The sequence below is a fragment of the Oncorhynchus mykiss genome, unplaced genomic scaffold, assembly GCF_013265735.2.
Source record: "Oncorhynchus mykiss isolate Arlee unplaced genomic scaffold, USDA_OmykA_1.1 un_scaffold_216, whole genome shotgun sequence".
NCBI lineage: Eukaryota > Metazoa > Chordata > Actinopteri > Salmoniformes > Salmonidae > Oncorhynchus > Oncorhynchus mykiss.
Window position 1 is genome coordinate 107,501 of NW_023493686.1, and position 20,074 is coordinate 127,574.

Here is a 20,074-nt window from a genome sequence, read left to right on the forward strand (position 1 = left end):
GAGCTGGGTAAAACACAGAGATAACTCAGGGTAGAGCTGGGTAAAACACAGAGATAACTCCGGGTAGAGCTGGGTAAAACACAGAGATAACTCAGGGTAGAGCTGGGTAAAACACAGAGATAACTCAGGGTAGAGCTGTGTAAAACACAGAGATAACTCAGGGTGGCGCTGGGTAAAAGACAGAGATAACTCAGGGTAGAGCTGGGTAAAACAGAGATAACTCAGGGTAGAGCTGGGTAAAACACAGAGATAACTCAGGGTAGAGCTGGGTAAAAGACAGAGATAACCCAGGGTAGATCTGGGTAGAGCTGGGTAAAACACAGAGATAACTCAGAGTAGAGCTGTGTAAAACAGAGATAACTCAGGGTAGATCTGGGTAAAAGACAGAGATAACTAAGGGTAGAGCTGGGTAAAACACAGAGATAACTCAGGGTAGAGCTGTGTAAAACATAGAGATAACTCAGGGTAGAGCTGGGTAAAACACAGAGATAACTCAGAGTAGAGCTGGGTAAAAGACAGAGATAACTCAGGGTAGAGCTGGGTAAAAGACAGAGATAACTCAGGGTAGAGCTGGGTAAAACACAGAGATAACTCAGGGTAGAGCTGGGTAAAACACAGAGATAACTCAGGGTAGAGCTGTGTAAAACACAGAGATAACTCAGGGTAGCGCTGGGTAAAAGCCAGAGATAACTCAGGGTAGAGCTGGGTAAAACACAGAGATAACTCAGGGTAGAGCTGTGTCTCTCTCACCTTCTCCCCTTTGCTTCCCTTCATTCCTCTAATTCCGTCCGCTCCCTGTGGATGAGACAGAGAATACACACTTACAATGGAACCCAGAGACAGAGAATACACACTTAGAATGGAACCCAGAGACAGAGAATACACACTTAGAATGGAACCCAGAGACAGAGAATACACACTTAGAATGGAACCCAGAGACAGAGAATACACACTTAGAATGGAACCCAGAGACAGAGAATATACACTTAGAATGGAACCCAGAGACAGAGGAATACACACTTATAATGGAACCCAGAGAGAGAGAATACACACTTAGAATGGAACCCAGAGACAGAGAATCAGAACAAACAGAACAGAACACAGATTTAGAATGTACCTTCACTCCTCTTGATCCTGGATATCCTATAGGCCCCTGGACTCCTGGTGGGCCCTATACACACACACAGAGACACATCAGTAACATCACACACACACACACATGCACACACACACACACACACACACACACAAGCACACACACACACACACACACACACACACACACACACACACACACAGGCTTACCGGTAGTCCCTTCTCTCCTGGAGTCCCCTCTCTCCCTGGGTGACCCTGTAGACACGAGGACAAGATCATATGGATGAGAGCGAATATGTGTGTGTGTGTTAGTGTGTGTGTGTGTGTGTGTGTGTGTGTGTGTGTGTGTGTGTGTGTGTGTGTTAGCGTGTGTGAGTTTGTTAGCGTGTGTGTTAGCATATGTGTGTGTGTGTGTGTTAGTGTGTGTATTAGCGTGTGTGAGTTTGTTAGCGTGTGTGTTAGCATATGTGTGTGTGTTAGCATGTATGTTAGTGTGTGCGTGTGTGTGTTAGCATGTGTGTGTGTGTGTGTGTGTGTGTGTGTGTGTTAGCGTGTGTGAGTTTGTTAGCGTGTGTGTTAGCATACGTGTGTGTGTGTTAGTTTGTGTGTTAGCGTGTGTGAGTTTGTTAGCGTGTGTGTTAGCATATGTGTGTGTGTTAGCGTGTATGTTAGTGTGTGCGTGTGTGTGTGTTAGCATGTGTGTTAGCGTGTGTCTGTGTGTGTGTTAGCGTGTGTGTGTGTGTGTTAGCGTGTGTGTGTGTTAGCGTGCGTGTGTGTGTGTTAGTGTGTGTGTATGCAGTACTCACGGTAGGTCCATCATTCCCAGGTAGTCCCTGCAACCCTTTCTTCCCTTGGGGCCCCTGAGAGACAAAGCCATTTTAATTGCAACCTACACCTTTAATTTGACTTATCTCATCATTTCATACGTTGTCATTTATTCCTGTGTTTTGGCATGTTCCATATACAGTTGAAGTCGGAAGTTTAGACAAATACATTTAAACTCAGTTTTTCACAATTCCTGACATTTAATCCTAGTAAATATTCCCTGTTTTAGTTCAGTTAGGATCACCACTTTATTTTAAGAATGTGAAATGTCAGAATAATAATAGAGAGAATGATTAATTTCACTTTTATTTATTTCATCACATTCCCAATGGGTCAGAAGTTTACATACACTCAATTAGTATTTGGTATAATTGCCTTTAAATTGTTTAACGTGGGTCAAACGTTTCGGGTAGCCTTCCACAAGCTTCGCACATTAAGTTGGGTGAATTTTGGCCCATTCCTCCTGACAGAGCTGGTGTAACTGAGTCAGGTTTGTAGGCCTCCTTGCTCGCACACGCTTTTTCAGTTCTGCCCACACATTCTCTATAGGATTGAGTTCAGGGCTTTATGATGACCACTCCAATACCTTGACTTTGTTTTCCTTAAGACATTTTGACATTGGAAGTATGCTTGTCCATTTGTCCATCTGGAAGATCCATTTGCGACCAAGCTTCAACTTCCTGACTGATGTCTTGTTGCTTCAATATATCCACATTATTTTCCGTCCTCATGATGCCATCTATCTTGTGAAGTGCACCAGTCCCTCCTGCAGCAAAGCACCCCCACAACATGATGCTGCTTCACGGTTGGGATGGTGTTCTTCGGCTTGCAAGCCCCCTTTTTCCTCCAAACATAACGATGGTCATTATGACCAAACAGTTCTATTTTTGTTTCATCAGACCAGAGGACATTTCTCCAAAAAGTACTATCTTGGTTCCCATGTGCAGTTGCAAATCGTAGTCTGTCGTTTTTATGGCGGTTTTGGAGCAGTGGCTTCTTCCTTGCTGAGCTGCCTTTCAGGTTATGTTGATATAGGACTTGTTTTACTGTGGATATAGAAAGGTTTGTACCTGTTTCCTCCAGCATCTTCACAAGGTCCTTTGCTGTTGTTATGGGATTGATTTTTACTTTTCGCACCAAAGTACGTTCATCTCTAGGAGATAGAACGCGTCTCCTTCCTGAGCGGTATGATGGCTGCGTGGTCCCATGGTGTTCATACTTGCGTACTATTGTTTGTACAGATGAATGTGGTACATTCAGGCATTTGGAAATTGCTCCCAAGGATGAACCAGACATGCGGAGGTCTACATTTCTTTTCTGAGGTCTTGGATGACTTCTTTTGATTTTCCCATGATGCCAAGCAAAGAGGCACTGAGTTTGAAGTTTGGCCTTGAAATACATCCACAGGTACACCTCCAATTGACTCAAATGATGTCAATTAGCCTATCAGAACATAATTTTCTAGAATATTCCAAGCTGTTTAAAGGCACAGTCAACTTAATGTATGTAAACTTCTGACCCACTGGAATTGTGATACAGTGAATTATAAGAGAAATAATCTGTCTGTAAACAATTGTTGGAAAAATGACTTGTGTCACGCACAAAGTAGATGTCCTAACTGACTTGCAAAAACTATAGTTTGTTAACAAGAAATTTGTGGAGTGGTTGAAAAACAAGTTTTAATGACTCCAACCTAAGTGTATGTAAACTTCTGACTTCAACTGTATGTTGACATACAGTATCTCATACATTCTGTGTTGGCATGTTCACAACCTACCCCTTGACTTTGACATGTTGAATATGGTAGGACAGGCCTACCTTAACTTTAACATGTTGAATATGGTAGGACTGTCCTACCTTAACTTTGACATGTTGAATATGGTAGGACAGTCCTACCTTAACTTTGACATGTTGAATATGGTAGGACAGTCCTACCTGACATGTTTAATATGGTAGGACAGGCCTACCTTAACTTTAACATGTTGAATATGGTAGGACTGTCCTACCTTAACTTTGACATGTTGAATATGGTAGGACAGGCCTACCTTAACTTTAACATGTTGAATATGGTAGGACTGTCCTACCTTAACTTTGACATGTTGAATATGGTAGGACAGGCCTACCTTAACTTTAACATGTTGAATATGGTAGGACAGTCCTACCTGACATGTTTAATATGGTAGGACAGTCCTACCTGACATGTTGAATATGGTAGGACAGTCCTACCTGACATGTTGAATATGGTAGGACAGTCCTACCTGACATGTTGAATATGGTAGGACAGTCCTACCTGACATGTTTAATATGGTAGGACAGGCCTACCTTAGCTTTAACATGTTTAATATGGTAGGACAGGCCTACCTTAGCTTTAACATGTTGAATATGGTAGGACAGGCCTACCTTAGCTTTAACATGTTGAATATGGTAGGACAGGCCTACCTTAGCTTTAACATGTTGAATATGGTAGGACAGTCCTACCTGACATGTTTAATATGGTAGGACAGTCCTACCTGACATGTTGAATATGGTAGGACAGTCCTACCTGACATGTTGAATATGGTAGGACAGTCCTACCTGACATGTTTAATATGGTAGGACAGTCCTACCTGACATGTTGAATATGGTAGGACAGTCCTACCTGACATGTTGAATATGGTAGGACAGTCCTACCTGACATGTTTAATATGGTAGGACAGTCCTACCTGACATGTTGAATATGGTAGGACAGTCCTACCTGACATGTTGAATATGGTAGGACAGGCCTACCTTAGCTTTGACATGTTGAATATGGTAGGACAGTCCTACCTGACATGTTGAATATGGTAGGACAGTCCTACCTTAACTTTGACATGTTGAATATGGTAGGACAGGCCTACCTTAGCTTTGACATGTTTAATATACAGTATATGTTGACAACATATTTAGGACGGTCCTACCTTAAGTCCTGGCAAGCCTACCAGGCCCTGAGAACCAGGAAACCCCTGTTAGAGACAGACAGAGAGAGGGAGTTAAGAGTGTGTCGGTGTGTGTGATAATGAAGGTCAGATGCTGTTTTTTCACCCGCCCGCTAATTACCCATTGGCCAAAGCCTGACTACTTGTGACAAACCTGACCCTAACCTGACCCTAACCTGGCCCTAACCTGACCCTAACCTAACCCTAACCTGACCCTAACCTGACCCTAACCTGCTAATATAGCAAATGCACTGTACAGTCAGAGATGGTGTCAAACAATGTTGACAGACCTTTTTAGACAGGCCTCTGTTTCTGCTTATAATTTACGACATTTTGGAATGCTCTTTGTAAGTCAACTTGGCTTCTCTTCTGCCATTACTTGTTGTCCTAGACCAGTGGTTCCCAAACTTTATGTAGTCCTGTACCCCTTCAAACATTCAAACCTCCAGCTGTACCCCCTCTAAATCTATATAGTCCTGTACCCCTTCAAACATTCAAACCTCCAGCTGTACCCCCTCTAAAACTATATAGTCCCGTACCCCTTCAAACATTCAAACCTCCAGCTGTACCCCCTCTAAAACTATAGTCCCGTACCCCTTCAAACATTCAAACCCTCCAGCTGTGTACCCCCTCTAAATCTATATAGTCCCGTACCCCTTCAAACATTCAACCTCCAGATGTACCCCCTCTAAATCTATATAGTCCTGTACCCCTTCAAACATTAAAACCTCCAGATGTACCCCCTCTAAATCTATATAGTCCTGTACCCCTTCAAACATTAAAACCTCCAGATGTACCCCCTCTAAATCTATATAGTCCTGTACCCCTTCAAACATTCAAACCTCCAGCTGTACCCCCTCTAAATCTATATAGTCCCGTACCCCTTCAAACATTAAAACCTCCAGATGTACCCCCTCTAAATCTATATAGTCCTGTACCCCTTCAAACATTCAAACCTCCAGATGTACCCCCTCTAAAACTATATAGTCCTGTACCCCTTCAAACATTAAAACCTCCAGATGTACCCCCTCTAAAACTATAGTCCCGTACCCCTTCAAACATTCAAACCTCCAGATGTACCCCCTCTAAATCTATATAGTCCTGTACCCCTTCAAACATTCAAACCTCCAGATGTACCCCCTCTAAAACTATATAGTCCCGTACCCCTTCAAACATTAAAACCTCCAGCTGTACCCCCTCTAGCACCAGGGTCAGCTCACTCTCAAATGTTGTTGTTTTTGCCATCATTGTAAGCCTGCCAAACACACACTACATGATACATTTATTAAACATAAGAATGAGTGTGAGTTGTCGTCACAACCCGGCTCGTGGGAAGTGACGAAGAGCTCCTATAGGACCAGGGCACAAATAATAATATATAATAATACAAATAATAATAATCAATAATTTAGCTCTTTATTTAACCATCTTACATATAAAACCTTATTTGTTCATCGAAAATTGTGAATAACTCACCACAGGTTAATGAGAAGGGTGTGCCTGCCCTAGATGACTAAAAAACCCTTGCTCGCCAGAATAACGTCATAAATCAAGAGAATGAATGCTTCAATCTAGTTGACATAGGTTTGTTATCTCTTTCCTATTTAATCTCTGCTTCTCTCGCGCAGCAAAGACATTTAGGGACCGGGGATAAAATGTGAAAACTTTTAAACAAAACGGGAAAAAATTATTGCGCAAAATTTCCAACTGAAACGGTATTTAAGAAAGTTAAAAGTTGTTTTAAAAAGACCCGACATGTTTTTGATAAAATTGTAGTTTGGCTTGGATGCATATTTTATGTGGTTTTATGACACTGATAAAGACAACACCTTTACAGACGGTCCCTAACCGCTCATTCACTCTCTCAAGATGCCGAAATAAATAATATTTCTCCACTCCTGTTTCCAAGTCAAAATGTACATTTGGTGTTTCATTTTACTGCAAGAAATGCTTCATTCCGTAGGAGTTCATGTATTAGACTATGTGAGAGGTTATAGACTATGTGAGAGGTTATAGACTATGTGAGAGGTTATAGACTATGTGAGAGGTTATAGACTATGTAATAGGTTATAGACTATGTGAGAGGTTATAGACTATGTGAGAGGTTATAGACTATGTGAGAGGTTATAGACTATGTGAGAGGTTACAGACCTACAGTTAATATGATATTAGACTATGTGAGAGGCTATAGACTGTATGAGAGGTTATAGACCATGTGAGAGGTTACATACCTACAGTTAATATGATATTAGACTATGTGAGAGATTATGGACTATTTGAGAGGTTATAGACTATGTGCGAGGTTATAGACTATGTGAGAGGTTATAGACTATGTGAGAGGTTATAGACTATGTGAGAGGTTATAGACTATGTAATAGGTTATAGACTATGTGAGAGGTTATAGACTATGTGAGAGGTTATAGACAGTACAGTTAATATGATACAGTTAATATACAGTTAATATGATATTAGACTATGTGAGAGGTTATAGACTATGTGAGAGGTTATAGACTATTTGAGAGGTTATAGACCTACAGTTAATATGATATTAGACTATGTGAGAGGTTATAGACTATGTGAGAGGTCATAGACTATGTGAGAGGTTATAGACTATTTGAGAGGTTATAGATCTACAGTTAATATGATATTAGACTATGTGAGAGGTTATAGACTATGTGAGAGTTTATAGACTATTTGAGAGGTTATAGATCTACAGTTAATATGATATTAGACTATGTGAGAGGTTATAGACTATGTGAGAGTTTATAGACTATGTGAGAGGTTATAGACTATTTGAGAGGTTATAGATCTACAGTTAATATGATATTAGACTATGTGAGAGGTCATAGACTATGTGAGAGGTTATAGACTATGTGAGAGTTTATAGACTATGTGAGAGGTTATAGACTATGTGAGAGGTCATAGACTATGTGAGAGGTTATAGACTATTTGAGAGGTTATAGATCTACAGTTAATATGATATTAGACTATGTGAGAGGTTATAGACTATGTGAGAGGTTATAGACTATGTGAGAGGTTATAGACTATGTGAGAGGTCATAGACTATGTGAGAGGTTATAGACCTACAGTCGGTATCCAGATGTCAGTCAGGCTCCTGTTCCATTGAACCCATCTGAACAGTACAGCTCCCTTGACGTGCCATCGTCCTCTTTTAACCACTTCACCAAGTCTTTCCCAAACATTACACTACTGTTCTGGTCCTCCGTTATATTTATTTTCAACTATCCACTTCACAGCTTTGCTCTTATTGAATTCAAGTCTGTCGTGGTCCTTTCTGTGTCAGTGGTGTGTATCTGGGCCATTACAGTTATTATATTATTATATAGTTATTAGCTATAGCTGAGGCTGAGGCTCCGGCACTAAAAACAGATAGAAATTATGACAGAAAAACCTTCACTGTAGCCTATAGATATGAATTGTTTTCTAACCCGCGGGGGACATAACCGCTGGGGACTGTTGGTTACGAGTCAACCAGCGCATCACTAGTGTGTGTGTTTGTATGTGTGTGTGTGTGTGTGTACCTGCAACCCAGGGTTTCCTTGCTGCCCGGATGCTCCCATCTCCCCCGGAGGTCCCTGTAGACAGAGGAAATGACATCATAGACACCACTCTTCCAGTTGATTTAAACACAGGGTTCTAGAATGAACAGTTGGGGTTCTAGAACGTCTCAGTCGTCACACTCACCAAGTTTCCCTTAGAACCTTGGATTCCATCCACTCCTCGGATTCCCTGAAGAGGGGGAGACAGGCCAGAGAGGGGGAGACAGGCCAGAGAGGGGGGAAGAGGGGGAGACAGGCCAGAGAGGGGGAGACAGGTCAGAGAGGGGGAGGGAGGAAAGAGAAGGGGAGAAATAGGAGAGAGGGGATAGGGGAAACAGGGGAAAGAGGAGAGAGGGACAACTGTCAATCAACCAAAAAAGTTGGAAGAAGAGATACTGAAGAGAGATAGATTGTCATTAGTGTTGTCTGTCCAGTAAACATTCAGGTATCAGACCAGGCAGTGAGGCTGTAGCTAACTGAGGGAGCTGGCAGGGCTTCCTTCCACCAGGAAACAACAGCTTTATAGAGGCAGTAAACATTCAGGTATCAGACCAGGCTGTGAGGCCTTCAGGCATTGAAGTTGTTCTGCTAGGTGTGTGTGTGTGTGTGTGTGTGTGTGTGTGTGTGTGTGTGTGTGTGTGTGTGTGTGTGTGTGTGTGTGTGTGTGTGTGTGTGTGTGTGGTTAGAACAGGTGTAACCAACATGCAACACCCGCAGGTCACAGACTACATGTTGAAAGGTGTTATATTGGCAGACAGACAGAAGCATACCTAACGTCTTCTAATCTGATAAACATGTTAACACGTTTAATGTGATGTTAATGTAACGTCAACATATGTATCATTACCATAACACAGTTTGTTAGCAGCAAGTGGAGACAGGTTGGAGTTGAGGTCAGGGTTCATGTTTTAATGAGAACTGGAGCTACAACTACAAAGCCTTTAGGTCTACAGTATAGTAAGGATGAGGTCTTTAGGTCTACAGTATAGTAAGGATGACGTCTTTAGGTCTACAGTATAGTAAGGATGAAGTCTTCAGGTCTACAGTATAGTAAGGATGAGGTCTTTAGGTCTACAGTATACAGTATAGTAAGGATGAGGTCTGTAGGTCTACATTATAGTAAGGATGAGGTCTTTAGGTCTACAGTACAGTAAGGATGAAGTCTGTAGGTCTACATTATAGTAAGGATGAGGTCTTTAGGTCTACAGTATAGTAAGGATGAGGTCTTTAGGTCTACAGTATACAGTATAGTAAGGATGAGGTCTGTAGGTCTACAGTATAGTAAGGATGAGGTCTGTAGGTCTACAGTATAGTAAGGATGAAGTCTGTAGGTCTACAGTATAGTAAGGATGAAGTATTTAGGTCTACAGTATAGTAAGGATGAAGTCTTTAGGTCTACAGTATAGTAAGGACGAAGTCTTTAGGTCTACAGTATAGTAAGGATGAGGTCTGTAGGTCTACAGTATAGTAAGGATGGAGTCTGTAGGTCTACAGTACAGTAAGGATGAAGTCTTTAGGTCTACAATATACAGTATAGTAAGGATGACGTCTTTAGGTCTACAGTATAGTAAGGATGAGGTCTATAGGTCTACAGTATAGTAAGGATGAAGTCTGTAGGTCTACAGTATAGTAAGGATGAAGTCTTTATGTCTACAGTATAGTAAGGATGAAGTCTTCAGGTCTACAGTATAGTAAGGATGAAGTCTTCAGGTCTACAGTATAGTAAGGATGAAGTCTTTATGTCTACAGTATAGTAAGGATGAAGTCTGTAGGTCTACAGTATAGTAAGGATGAACTCTGTAGGTCTACAGTATAGTAAGGATGAAGTATGTATGTCTACAGTATAGTAAGGATGAAGTCCTTATGTCTACAGTATAGTAAGGATGAAGTCTTTATGTCTACAGTATAGTAAGGATGAAGTCTTTATGTCTACAGTATAGTAAGGATGAAGTCTGAAGGTCTACAGTATAGTAAGGATGAAGTCTTTATGTCTACAGTATAGTAAGGATGAAGTCTGTAGGTCTACAGTATAGTAAGGATGAAGTCTGTATGTCTACAGTATAGTAAGGATGAAGTCTTTATGTCTACAGGATAGTAAGGATGAAGTCTGTAGGTCTACAGTATAGTAAGGATGAAGTCTTCAGGTCTACAGTATAGTAAGGATGACGTCTTTAGGTCTACAGTATAGTAAGGATGAAGTCTTTATGTCTACAGTATAGTAAGGATGAAGTCTGTAGGTCTACAGTATAGTAAGGATGAAGTCTGTATGTCTACAGTATAGTAAGGATGAAGTCTTTATGTCTACAGGATAGTAAGGATGAAGTCTGTAGGTCTACAGTATAGTAAGGATGAAGTCTTCAGGTCTACAGTATAGTAAGGATGAGGTCTTTATGTCTACAGTATAGTAAGGATGAAGTCTGTAGGTCTACAGTATAGTAAGGATGAGGTCTTCAGGTCTACAGTATAGTAAGGATGAGGTCTTCTCATCCTCATTCTCCTCATTCTTCTTCTTCTGCATCCCAAACTGCAGAGTGCATTCAGAAGGCACCAAATAGGGAATTGGGTGCCATTTGGGACGATGTCTACTTTCTCAGGCTTGGATGAGGACTAGGATGAGGGGGAAATGCTGTAGATAGGGTCAGACTGGTTACGGGTCAGAGATAGGGTCAAAGGTGAAAGGTCATACTCACAGGCTGACCTGTAGGGCCAGTGTGACCTCTGGGTCCGTTCAACCCTCTGGAACCCTGGAGGTCAAAGATCAAAGGTTTTACGATCACACAGCAATCAATTATAAACCAATCAATAGTCAATTTCCAGTGTGTGCGTCTGCGAGCGTGTGTGAACACTCACAGCATCACCTGGCTGTCCTCTTGGTCCTGGTTGTCCTTCAGAACCCTAAAACACACATACAGTAAATTAGCACATGCAACACACACGTTAATTTGTAAAACGCACACACACACGTTAATATGTAAAACACACACACACACAAATGTCTTACCCTCTCTCCTGACAGCCCAAGAGTACCGTGGGGGCCTGGTTTTCCTATCTCCCCCTGAGAGGCAGAGAGAGAGAGAGAGTGAGAGAGAGAGAGAGAGAGAGAGAGAGAGAGAGAGAGAGAGAGAGAGAGAGAGAGAGAGAGAGAACACATTACATACACAGGACAGGTTAAGAGAATAATCATGACAGTCACGTTATCAAAGATCGAAAGTTGAAACAGACAGTTACTCACCCTGTGTCCCTTGTGTCCTGGAAGACCTGGCAAGCCATCAAAACCCCTGTCACCCTGAGAGAGAGCGAGAGAGAGAGAGAGAGAGAGGGAGGGGAGAGAGAGAGAGGGAGGGGAGAGAGAAAAGAGAGAGAACAGAGAGAGAAAACAAAGAGAGAGAACAGAGAGAACAGAGAGAGAGAGAACAGAGAGATAGAACAGAGAACAGATAGAGAACAGAGAGAACAGAGAGAGAGAACAGAGAGAGAGAGAACAGAGAGAACAGAGAGAGAACAGAGAGAACAGAGAGAGAGAACAGAGAGAGAGAGAGAACAGAGAGAACAGAGAGAACAGAGGGAACAGGGAGAAATAGAGAAAGGAGGGTTATTCCCTCAGACTATCCCGTTCATAGGACCAGTTGCAGAAGTTAGTGAGTTTGAAGGAGAGCTGGATAGGGTTTATATACACTGCTCAAAAAACTAAAGGGAACACTAAAATAACACATCCTAGATCTGAATGAATGAAATATTCTTATTAAATACTTTTTTCTTTACATAGTTGAATGTGCTGACAACAAAATCACAATGGAAATCAAATTTATCAACCCATGGAGGTCTGGATTTGGAGTCACACTCAAAATTAAAGTGGAAAACCACACTACAGGCTGATCCAACTTTGATGTAATGTCCTTAAAGCAAGTCAAAATGAGGCTCAGTAGTGTGTGTGGCCTCCACGTGCCTGTATGACCTCCCTACAACGCCTGCTCCTGATGAGGTGGCGGATGGTCTCCTGAGGGATCTCCTCCCAGACCTGGACTAAAGCATCCGCCAACTCCTGGACAGTCTGTGGTGCATGGAGCGAGACATGATGTCCCAGATGTGCTCAATTGGATTCAGGTCTGGGGAACGGGCGGGCCAGTCCATAGCATCAATGCCTTCCTCTTGCAGGAACTGCTGACACACTCCAGCCACATGAGGTCTAGCATTATCTTGCATTAGGAGGAACCCAGGGCCAACCGCACCAGCATATGGTCTCACAATAGGTCTGAGGATCTCATCTCGGTACCTAATGGCAGTCAGGCTACCTCTAGCGAGCACATGGAGGGCTGTGCGGCCCCCCAAAGAAATGCCACCCCACACCATGACTGACCCACCGCCAAACTGGTCATGCTGGAGGATGTTGCAGGTAGCAGAACGTTCTCCACGGCGTCTCCAGACTCTGTCACGTCTGTCACATGTGCTCAGTGTGAACCTGCTTTCATCTGTGAAGAGCACAGGGCGCCATTGGCGAATTTGCCAATCTTGGTGTTCTCTGGCAAATGCCAAACGTCCTGCACGGTGTTGGGCTGTAAGCACAACCCCCACCTGTGGACGTCGGGCCCTCATACCACCCTCATGGAGTCTGTTTCTGACCGTTTGAGCAGACACATGCACATTTGTGGCCTGCTGGAGGTCATTTTGCAGGGCTCTGGCAGTGCTCCTCCTGCTCGTCCTTGCACAAAGGCGGAGGTAGTGGTCCTGCTGCTGTACTGGCCTGTCTCCTGGTAGCGCCTCCATGCTCTGGACACTACGCTGACAGACACAGCAAACCTTCTTGCCACAGCTCGCATTGATGTGCCATCCTGGATGAGCTGTGTGGGTTGTAGACTCCGTCTCATGCTACCACTAGAGTGAAAGCACCGCCAGCATTCAAAAATGACCAAAACATCAGCCAGGAAGCATAGGAACTGAGAAGTGGTCTGTGGTCCCGACCTGCAGAACCACTCCTTTATTGGGTGTCTTGCTAATTGCCTATAATTTCCACCTGTTGTCTATTCCATTTGCATAACAGCATTTATTGAAATTTATTGTCAATCAGTGTCGCTTCCTAAGTGGACAGTTTGATTTCACAGAAGTGTGATTGACTTGGAGTTACATTGGGTTGTTTAAGTGTTCCCTTTATTTTTTTGAGCGGTGTACATACTGTACAGTCAGCATAGAGAATAAGATACAGTAAGCCAATCAGAGTAGGTTCTATCCTCTCTCACCTTCCCACCGGTCTCACCCGGAGCACCTCTGTTCCCATCCGTCCCAGCTCGACCCTGGAACACACACACACACAGACACACAGACACACAGACAGACACACACACACAGACACACAGACACACAGACACAGACACAGACACAGACACAGACACAGACACAGACACAGACACAGACACAGACACAGACACACACACAGACACAGACACAGACACAGACACACACACACACACACACACACACACACACACACACACACACACACGTTGTGGTGTTGTTTGCATACGAATGTAACGTACTGAAATAGTATTTGAAATGTCCATCTGTACACTGAACAGTCTTATTAGACAGACAGAGTCTCACCCTCTTCCCTGACTTTCCATTCATCCCTGCTTGGCCCATAATACCTCTAGAACCCTGTGGAGGGAGAGAGAGAGGGGGGCGAGAGGGAGAGAGAGAGAGAGAGAGAGAGAGTGGGGGGGAGAGGGAGAGAGGGAGAGAGAGGGAGAGGGGGGGGGGGCGAGAGATAGTGAGACTTAAGGGAGAGATGGATTGATCATCAGATAAGATGTCATCCAATCAGACAGGTAGCTAGCTGTGCGTTGTCATGACTCTAATCAGACATGCCATGTGTTGTCATGACTCTAATCAGACATGCCATGTGTCGTCATGGCAATATGACTTACCGCTGGTCCCATCTCCCCGGCTACTCCCTTCAGCCCCGACGGACCCGGGTTACCCTGGAAACAGAGAGGTCAGAGGTTAAATCAGGAAGCTCTTGCAAGCTTTTTCTCCACCCTTAGTTCACCAGAACCTTGATTAAGGCTAAACAGAAACTCTTAGAAGACAGTGGACTGTTAGCATTTCCTATAGGAAAACATGTCACAGTTAGCCACCATGCTAACACCAGCTGGACATGAACATGTATCCTCACCAGCGGTCCAGGACGTCCCATAAGGCCTAGTGGTCCAGGTGGTCCCTTCATAGACAACTATAGAGAGAGAGAGAGAGAGAGAGAGAGAGAGAGAGAGAGAGAGAGAGAGAGAGAGAGAGAGATGTTAAGAGAGATGTTAGAGAACTGGGAACTCCTCAAAGGTAGTGAAGTCTAACACATTGGTTGTTCCTTACAGTATAACAGTACCAGTGGTCACATTCATGTCAGATATGGTCATCAGAGTGGTCTGCTGTAGCAGTATGGTTAAACTATGGTTATATTATGGTTATATATGGTTATATATGGTTATATTATGGTTATTCATGGTTATATATGGTTATATATGGTTATATATGGTTATATTATGGTTATATTATGGTTATATTATGGTTATTTATGGTTATATATGGTTATATATGGTTATATTATGGTTATTCATGGTTATATATGGTTATATATGGTTATATTATGGTTATATTATGGTTATATATGGTTATATTATGGTTATATTATGGTTATACTATGGTTATATATGGTTATATTATGGTTATATTATGGTTATATTATGGTTATATATGGTTATATATGGTTATATTATAGTTATACTATGGTTATATATGGTTATATTATGGTTATATTATGGTTATATTATGGTTATTTATGGTTATATATGGTTATATATGGTTATATTATGGTTATATATGGTTATATTATGGTTATACTATGGTAATACTATGGTTATATATGGTTATATTATGGTTATATTATGGTTATATATGGTTATATATGGTTATATTATGTTATATATGGTTATATTATGGTTATACTATGGTTATATATGGTCATATTATGGTTATTTTATGGTTATTTATGGTTATATATGGTTATATATGGTTATATATGGTTATATATGGTTATATTATGTTATATATGGTTATATTATGGTTATATTATGGTTATATTATGTTATATATGGTTATATTATGTTATATATGGTTATATTATGGTTATATTATGGTTATATTATGGTTATACTATGGTTATATATGGTCATATTATGGTTATTTTATGGTTATTTATGGTTATATATGGTTATATATGGTTATATATGGTTATATTATGTTATATATGGTTATATTATGGTTATATTATGGTTATATTATGTTATATATGGTTATATTATGTTATATATGGTTATATTATGGTCATATTATGGTTATATTATGGTTATATTATGTTATTTATGGTTATATATGGTTATATTATGGTTATATTATGTTATTTATGGTTATATATGGTTATATATGGTTATATTATGGTTATATATGGTTCTATTATGGTTATACTATGGTTATATTATGGTTATATATGGTTATATTATGGTTATATATGGTTATATTATGGTTATACTATGGTTATATATGGTTATATTATGGTTATATTATGGTTATATATGGTTATATATGGTTATATTATGGTTATATTATGTTATATATGGTTATATTATGGTTATATTATGGTTATATTATGGTTATTTATGGTTATATATGGTTATATATGGTTATATTATGGTTATACTATGGTTATATATGGTTATATATGGTTATATTATGGTTATATTATGGTTATATATGGTTATATTATGGTTATATTATGGTTATATTATGGTTATTTATGGTTATATATGGTTATATATGGTTATATTATGGTTATATATGGTTATATTATGGTTATATATGGTTATATTATGGTTATTTATGGTTATATATGGTTATATATGGTTATATTATGGTTATATATGGTTATATTATGGTTATACTATGGTTATATATGGTTATATTATGGTTATATTATGGTTATATTATGGTTATTTATGGTTATTTATGGTTATATATGGTTATATTATGGTTATATTATGGTTATATTATGGTTATTTATGGTTATATATGGCTATATATGGTTATATTATGGTTATATATGGTTATATTATGGTTATACTATGGTTATATATGGTTATATATGGTTATATTATGGTTATATTATGGTTATATATGGTTATATTATGGTTATATTATGGTTATATTATGGTTATTTATGGTTATATATGGTTATATATGGTTATATATGGTTATATTATGGTTATATTATGGTCATCACTGTGGTCTGCTGTAACAGCATATTATGGTCAAATATAAGGTGATGTTACTGTGATGTTTATGTCTTTACCTTGGTCTGTTGTAGGATGGCCTGGGCTTGAGCCTCCTGGGCTGATATCACTGGTCCTGTTAGTTGGACTCCACCTGCCTGGAACTACACACACACACACACACACACACACACACACACACACACACACACACAAACACACACATCTGTTCATGGGTCTCCATCTCATTGGAACTAAAGACATAATGCAGACTTTTACATGGGGGGCAGGTAGACTAGTGGTTAGAGTGTAGGGGCGGCAGGTAGCCTAGTGGTTAGAGTGTAGGGGGGGCAGGTAGCCTAGTGGTTAGAGTGTAGGGGGGGCAAGTAGCCTAGTGGTTAGAGTGTAGGGGTGGCAGGTAACCTAGTGGTTAGAGTGTAGGGGGGGCAGGTAGCCTATTGGTTAGAGTGTAGGGGGGGCAGGTAGCCTAGTGGTTAGAGTGTAGGGGCGGCAGGTAGCCAATAGGTTAGAGTGTAGGGGGGGGCAGGTAGCCTAGTGGTTAGAGGCAGGTAGCCTAGTGGTTAGAGTGTAGGGGCGGCAGGTAGCCAATAGGTTAGAGTGTAGGGGTGGCAGGTAGCCAATAGGTTAGAGTGTAGGGGGGGGCAGGTAGCCTAGTGGTTAGAGTGTAGGGGTGGCAGGTAGCCTGGTGGTTAGAGTGTAGGGGTGGCAGGTAGCCAATAGGTTAGAGGCAGGTAGCCTAGTGGTTAGAGTGTAGGGGCGGCAGGTAGCCAATAGGTTAGAGTGTAGGGGTGGCAGGTAGCCTAGTGGTTAGAGGCAGGTAGCCTAGTAGTTAGAGGCAGGTAGCCTAGTGGTTAGAGTGTTGGGGTGGCAGGTAGCCTAGTGGTTAGAGGCAGGTAGCCTAGTGGTTAGAGTGCAAGTAGCCTAGTGGTTAGAGTGTAGGGGCGGCAGGTAGCCAATAGGTTAGAGTGTAGGGGCGGCAGGTAGCCTAGTGGTTAGAGTGTAGGGGCGGCAGGTAGCCTAGTGGTTAGAGGAAGGTAGCCTAGTGGTTAGAGTTCAGGTAGCCTAGTGGTTAGAGTGTAGGGGTGCCAGGTAGCCTAGTGGTTAGAGGAAGGTAGCCTAGTGGTTAGAGGCAGGTAGCCTAGTGGTTAGAGTGTAGGGAAGGCAGGTAGCCTAGTGGTTAGAGTGTAGGGGTGGCAGGTAGCCTAGTGGTTAGAGTGTAGGGGCGGCAGGTAGCCTAATGGTTAGAGTGTAGGGGTGGCAGGTAGCCTAGTGGTTAGAGTGTAGGGGTGGCAGGTAGCCTACTGGTTAGAGTGTAGGGGTGGCAGGTAGTCTAGTGGTTAGAGTGTAGGGGTGGCAGGTAGTCTAGTGGTTAGAGTGTAGGGGTGGCAGGTAGCCTAGTGGTTAGAGTGTAGGGGTGGCAGGTAACTTAGTGGTTAGAGTGTAGGGGGCGGCAGGTAGCCTAGTGGTTAGAGAGTAGGGGGCGGCAGGTAGCCTAGTGGTTAGAGAGTAGGGGTGGCAGGTAGTCTAGTGGTTAGAGTGTAGGGGCGGCAGGTAGCCTAGTGGTTAGAGTGTAGGGGGGCAGGTAGCCTAGTGGTTAGAGTGTAGGGTGGCAGGTAGACTAGTGGTTAGAATGTAGGGGTGGCAGGTAGCCTAGTGGTTAGAGTGTAGGGGCGGCAGGTAACCTAGTGGTTAGAGTGTTGGGGTGGCAGGTAGCCTAGTGGTTAGAGTGTAGGGGTGGCAGGTAGTCTAGTGGTTAGAGTGTAGGGGTGGCAGGTAGCCTAGTGGTTAGAGTGTAGGGGCGGCAGGTAGCCTAGTGATTAGAGTGTAGGGGCGGCAGGTAGCCTAGTGGTTAGAGGCAGGTAGCCTAGTGGTTAGAGTGTAGGGGCGGCAGGTAGCCTAGTGGTTAGAGGCAGGTAGCCTAGTGGTTAGAGTGTAGGGGAGGCAGGTAGCCTAGTGGTTAGAGGCAGGTAGCCTAGTGGTTAGAGTGTAGGGGTGGCAGGTAGCCTAGTGGTTAAAGTGTAGGGGTGGCAGGTAGCCTAGTGGTTAGAGTGTAGGGGCGGCAGGTAGCCTAGTGGTTAGAATGTAGTGGTAGCAGGTAGCCTAGTGGGTAGAGTGTAGGGTGGCAGGTAGCCTAGTGGTTAGAGTGTAGGAGTGGAAGGTAGCCTAGTGGTTAGAGTGTAGGGGTGGCAGTTAGTCTAGTGGTTAGAGTGTAGGGGTGGCAGGTAGCCTAGTGGTTAGAGGAAGGTAGCCTAGTGGTTAGAGGCAGGTAGCCTAGTGGTTAGAGTGTAGGGAAGGCAGGTAGCCTAGTGGTTAGAGTGTAGGGGTGGCAGGTAGCCTAGTGGTTAGAGTGTAGGGGCGGCAGGACGCCTAATGGTTAGAGTGTAGGGGTGGCAGGTAGCCTAGTGGTTAGAGTGTAGGGGTGGCAGGTAGCCTACTGGTTAGAGTGTAGGGGTGGCAGGTAGTCTAGTGGTTAGAGTGTAGGGGTGGCAGGTAGTCTAGTGGTTAGAGTGTAGGGGTGGCAGGTAGCCTAGTGGTTAGAGTGTAGGGGTGGCAGGTAACTTAGTGGTTAGAGTGTAGGGGGCGGCAGGTAGCCTAGTGGTTAGAGAGTAGGGGTGGCAGGTAGTCTAGTGGTTAGAGTGTAGGGGCGGCAGGTAGCCTAGTGGTTAGAGTGTAGGGGGGCAGGTAGCCTAGTGGTTAGAGTGTAGGGGTGGCAGGTAGTCTAGTGGTTAGAGTGTAGGGGTGGCAGGTAGCCTAGTGGTTAGAGTGTAGGGGTGGCAGGTAACTTAGTGGTTAGAGTGTAGGGGGCGGCAGGTAGCCTAGTGGTTAGAGAGTAGGGGTGGCAGGTAGTCTAGTGGTTAGAGTGTAGGGGCGGCAGGTAGCCTAGTGGTTAGAGTGTAGGGGGGCAGGTAGCCTAGTGGTTAGAGTGTAGGGTGGCAGGTAGACTAGTGGTTAGAATGTAGGGGTGGCAGGTAGCCTAGTGGTTAGAGTGTAGGGGCGGCAGGTAACCTAGTGGTTAGAGTGTTGGGGTGGCAGGTAGCCTAGTGGTTAGAGTGTAGGGGTGGCAGGTAGTCTAGTGGTTAGAGTGTAGGGGTGGCAGGTAGCCTAGTGGTTAGAGTGTAGGGGCGGCAGGTAGCCTAGTGGTTAGAGTGTAGGGGCGGCAGGTAGCCTAGTGGTTAGAGGCAGGTAGCCTAGTGGTTAGAGTGTAGGGGCGGCAGGTAGCCTAGTGGTTAGAGGCAGGTAGCCTAGTGGTTAGAGTGTAGGGGAGGCAGGTAGCCTAGTGGTTAGAGGCAGGTAGCCTAGTGGTTAG

General features: G+C 42.9%; 1 protein-coding gene across 1 annotated transcript in view; it reads right to left on the reverse strand.

Moving 5' to 3' along the window:
- LOC110487193 (collagen alpha-1(XI) chain) overlaps window positions 1-20,074 on the reverse strand; it is an 82,917-nt gene that overhangs the window by 33,283 nt on the left and 29,560 nt on the right. The window contains exons 12-27 of the mRNA XM_036973016.1: window positions 16,827-16,910; window positions 14,601-14,657; window positions 14,353-14,406; window positions 14,030-14,083; window positions 13,669-13,722; window positions 11,667-11,720; window positions 11,436-11,489; window positions 11,285-11,329; window positions 11,125-11,178; window positions 8,580-8,624; window positions 8,417-8,470; window positions 4,857-4,901; window positions 1,902-1,955; window positions 1,306-1,350; window positions 1,118-1,171; window positions 751-795 (exon numbers count right to left, since the gene is read on the reverse strand). Coding sequence (XP_036828911.1) covers window positions 751-795; window positions 1,118-1,171; window positions 1,306-1,350; window positions 1,902-1,955; window positions 4,857-4,901; window positions 8,417-8,470; window positions 8,580-8,624; window positions 11,125-11,178; window positions 11,285-11,329; window positions 11,436-11,489; window positions 11,667-11,720; window positions 13,669-13,722; window positions 14,030-14,083; window positions 14,353-14,406; window positions 14,601-14,657; window positions 16,827-16,910 — 852 coding nt within the window. The remainder of the gene's footprint in view (window positions 1-750; window positions 796-1,117; window positions 1,172-1,305; window positions 1,351-1,901; window positions 1,956-4,856; window positions 4,902-8,416; window positions 8,471-8,579; window positions 8,625-11,124; window positions 11,179-11,284; window positions 11,330-11,435; window positions 11,490-11,666; window positions 11,721-13,668; window positions 13,723-14,029; window positions 14,084-14,352; window positions 14,407-14,600; window positions 14,658-16,826; window positions 16,911-20,074) is intronic.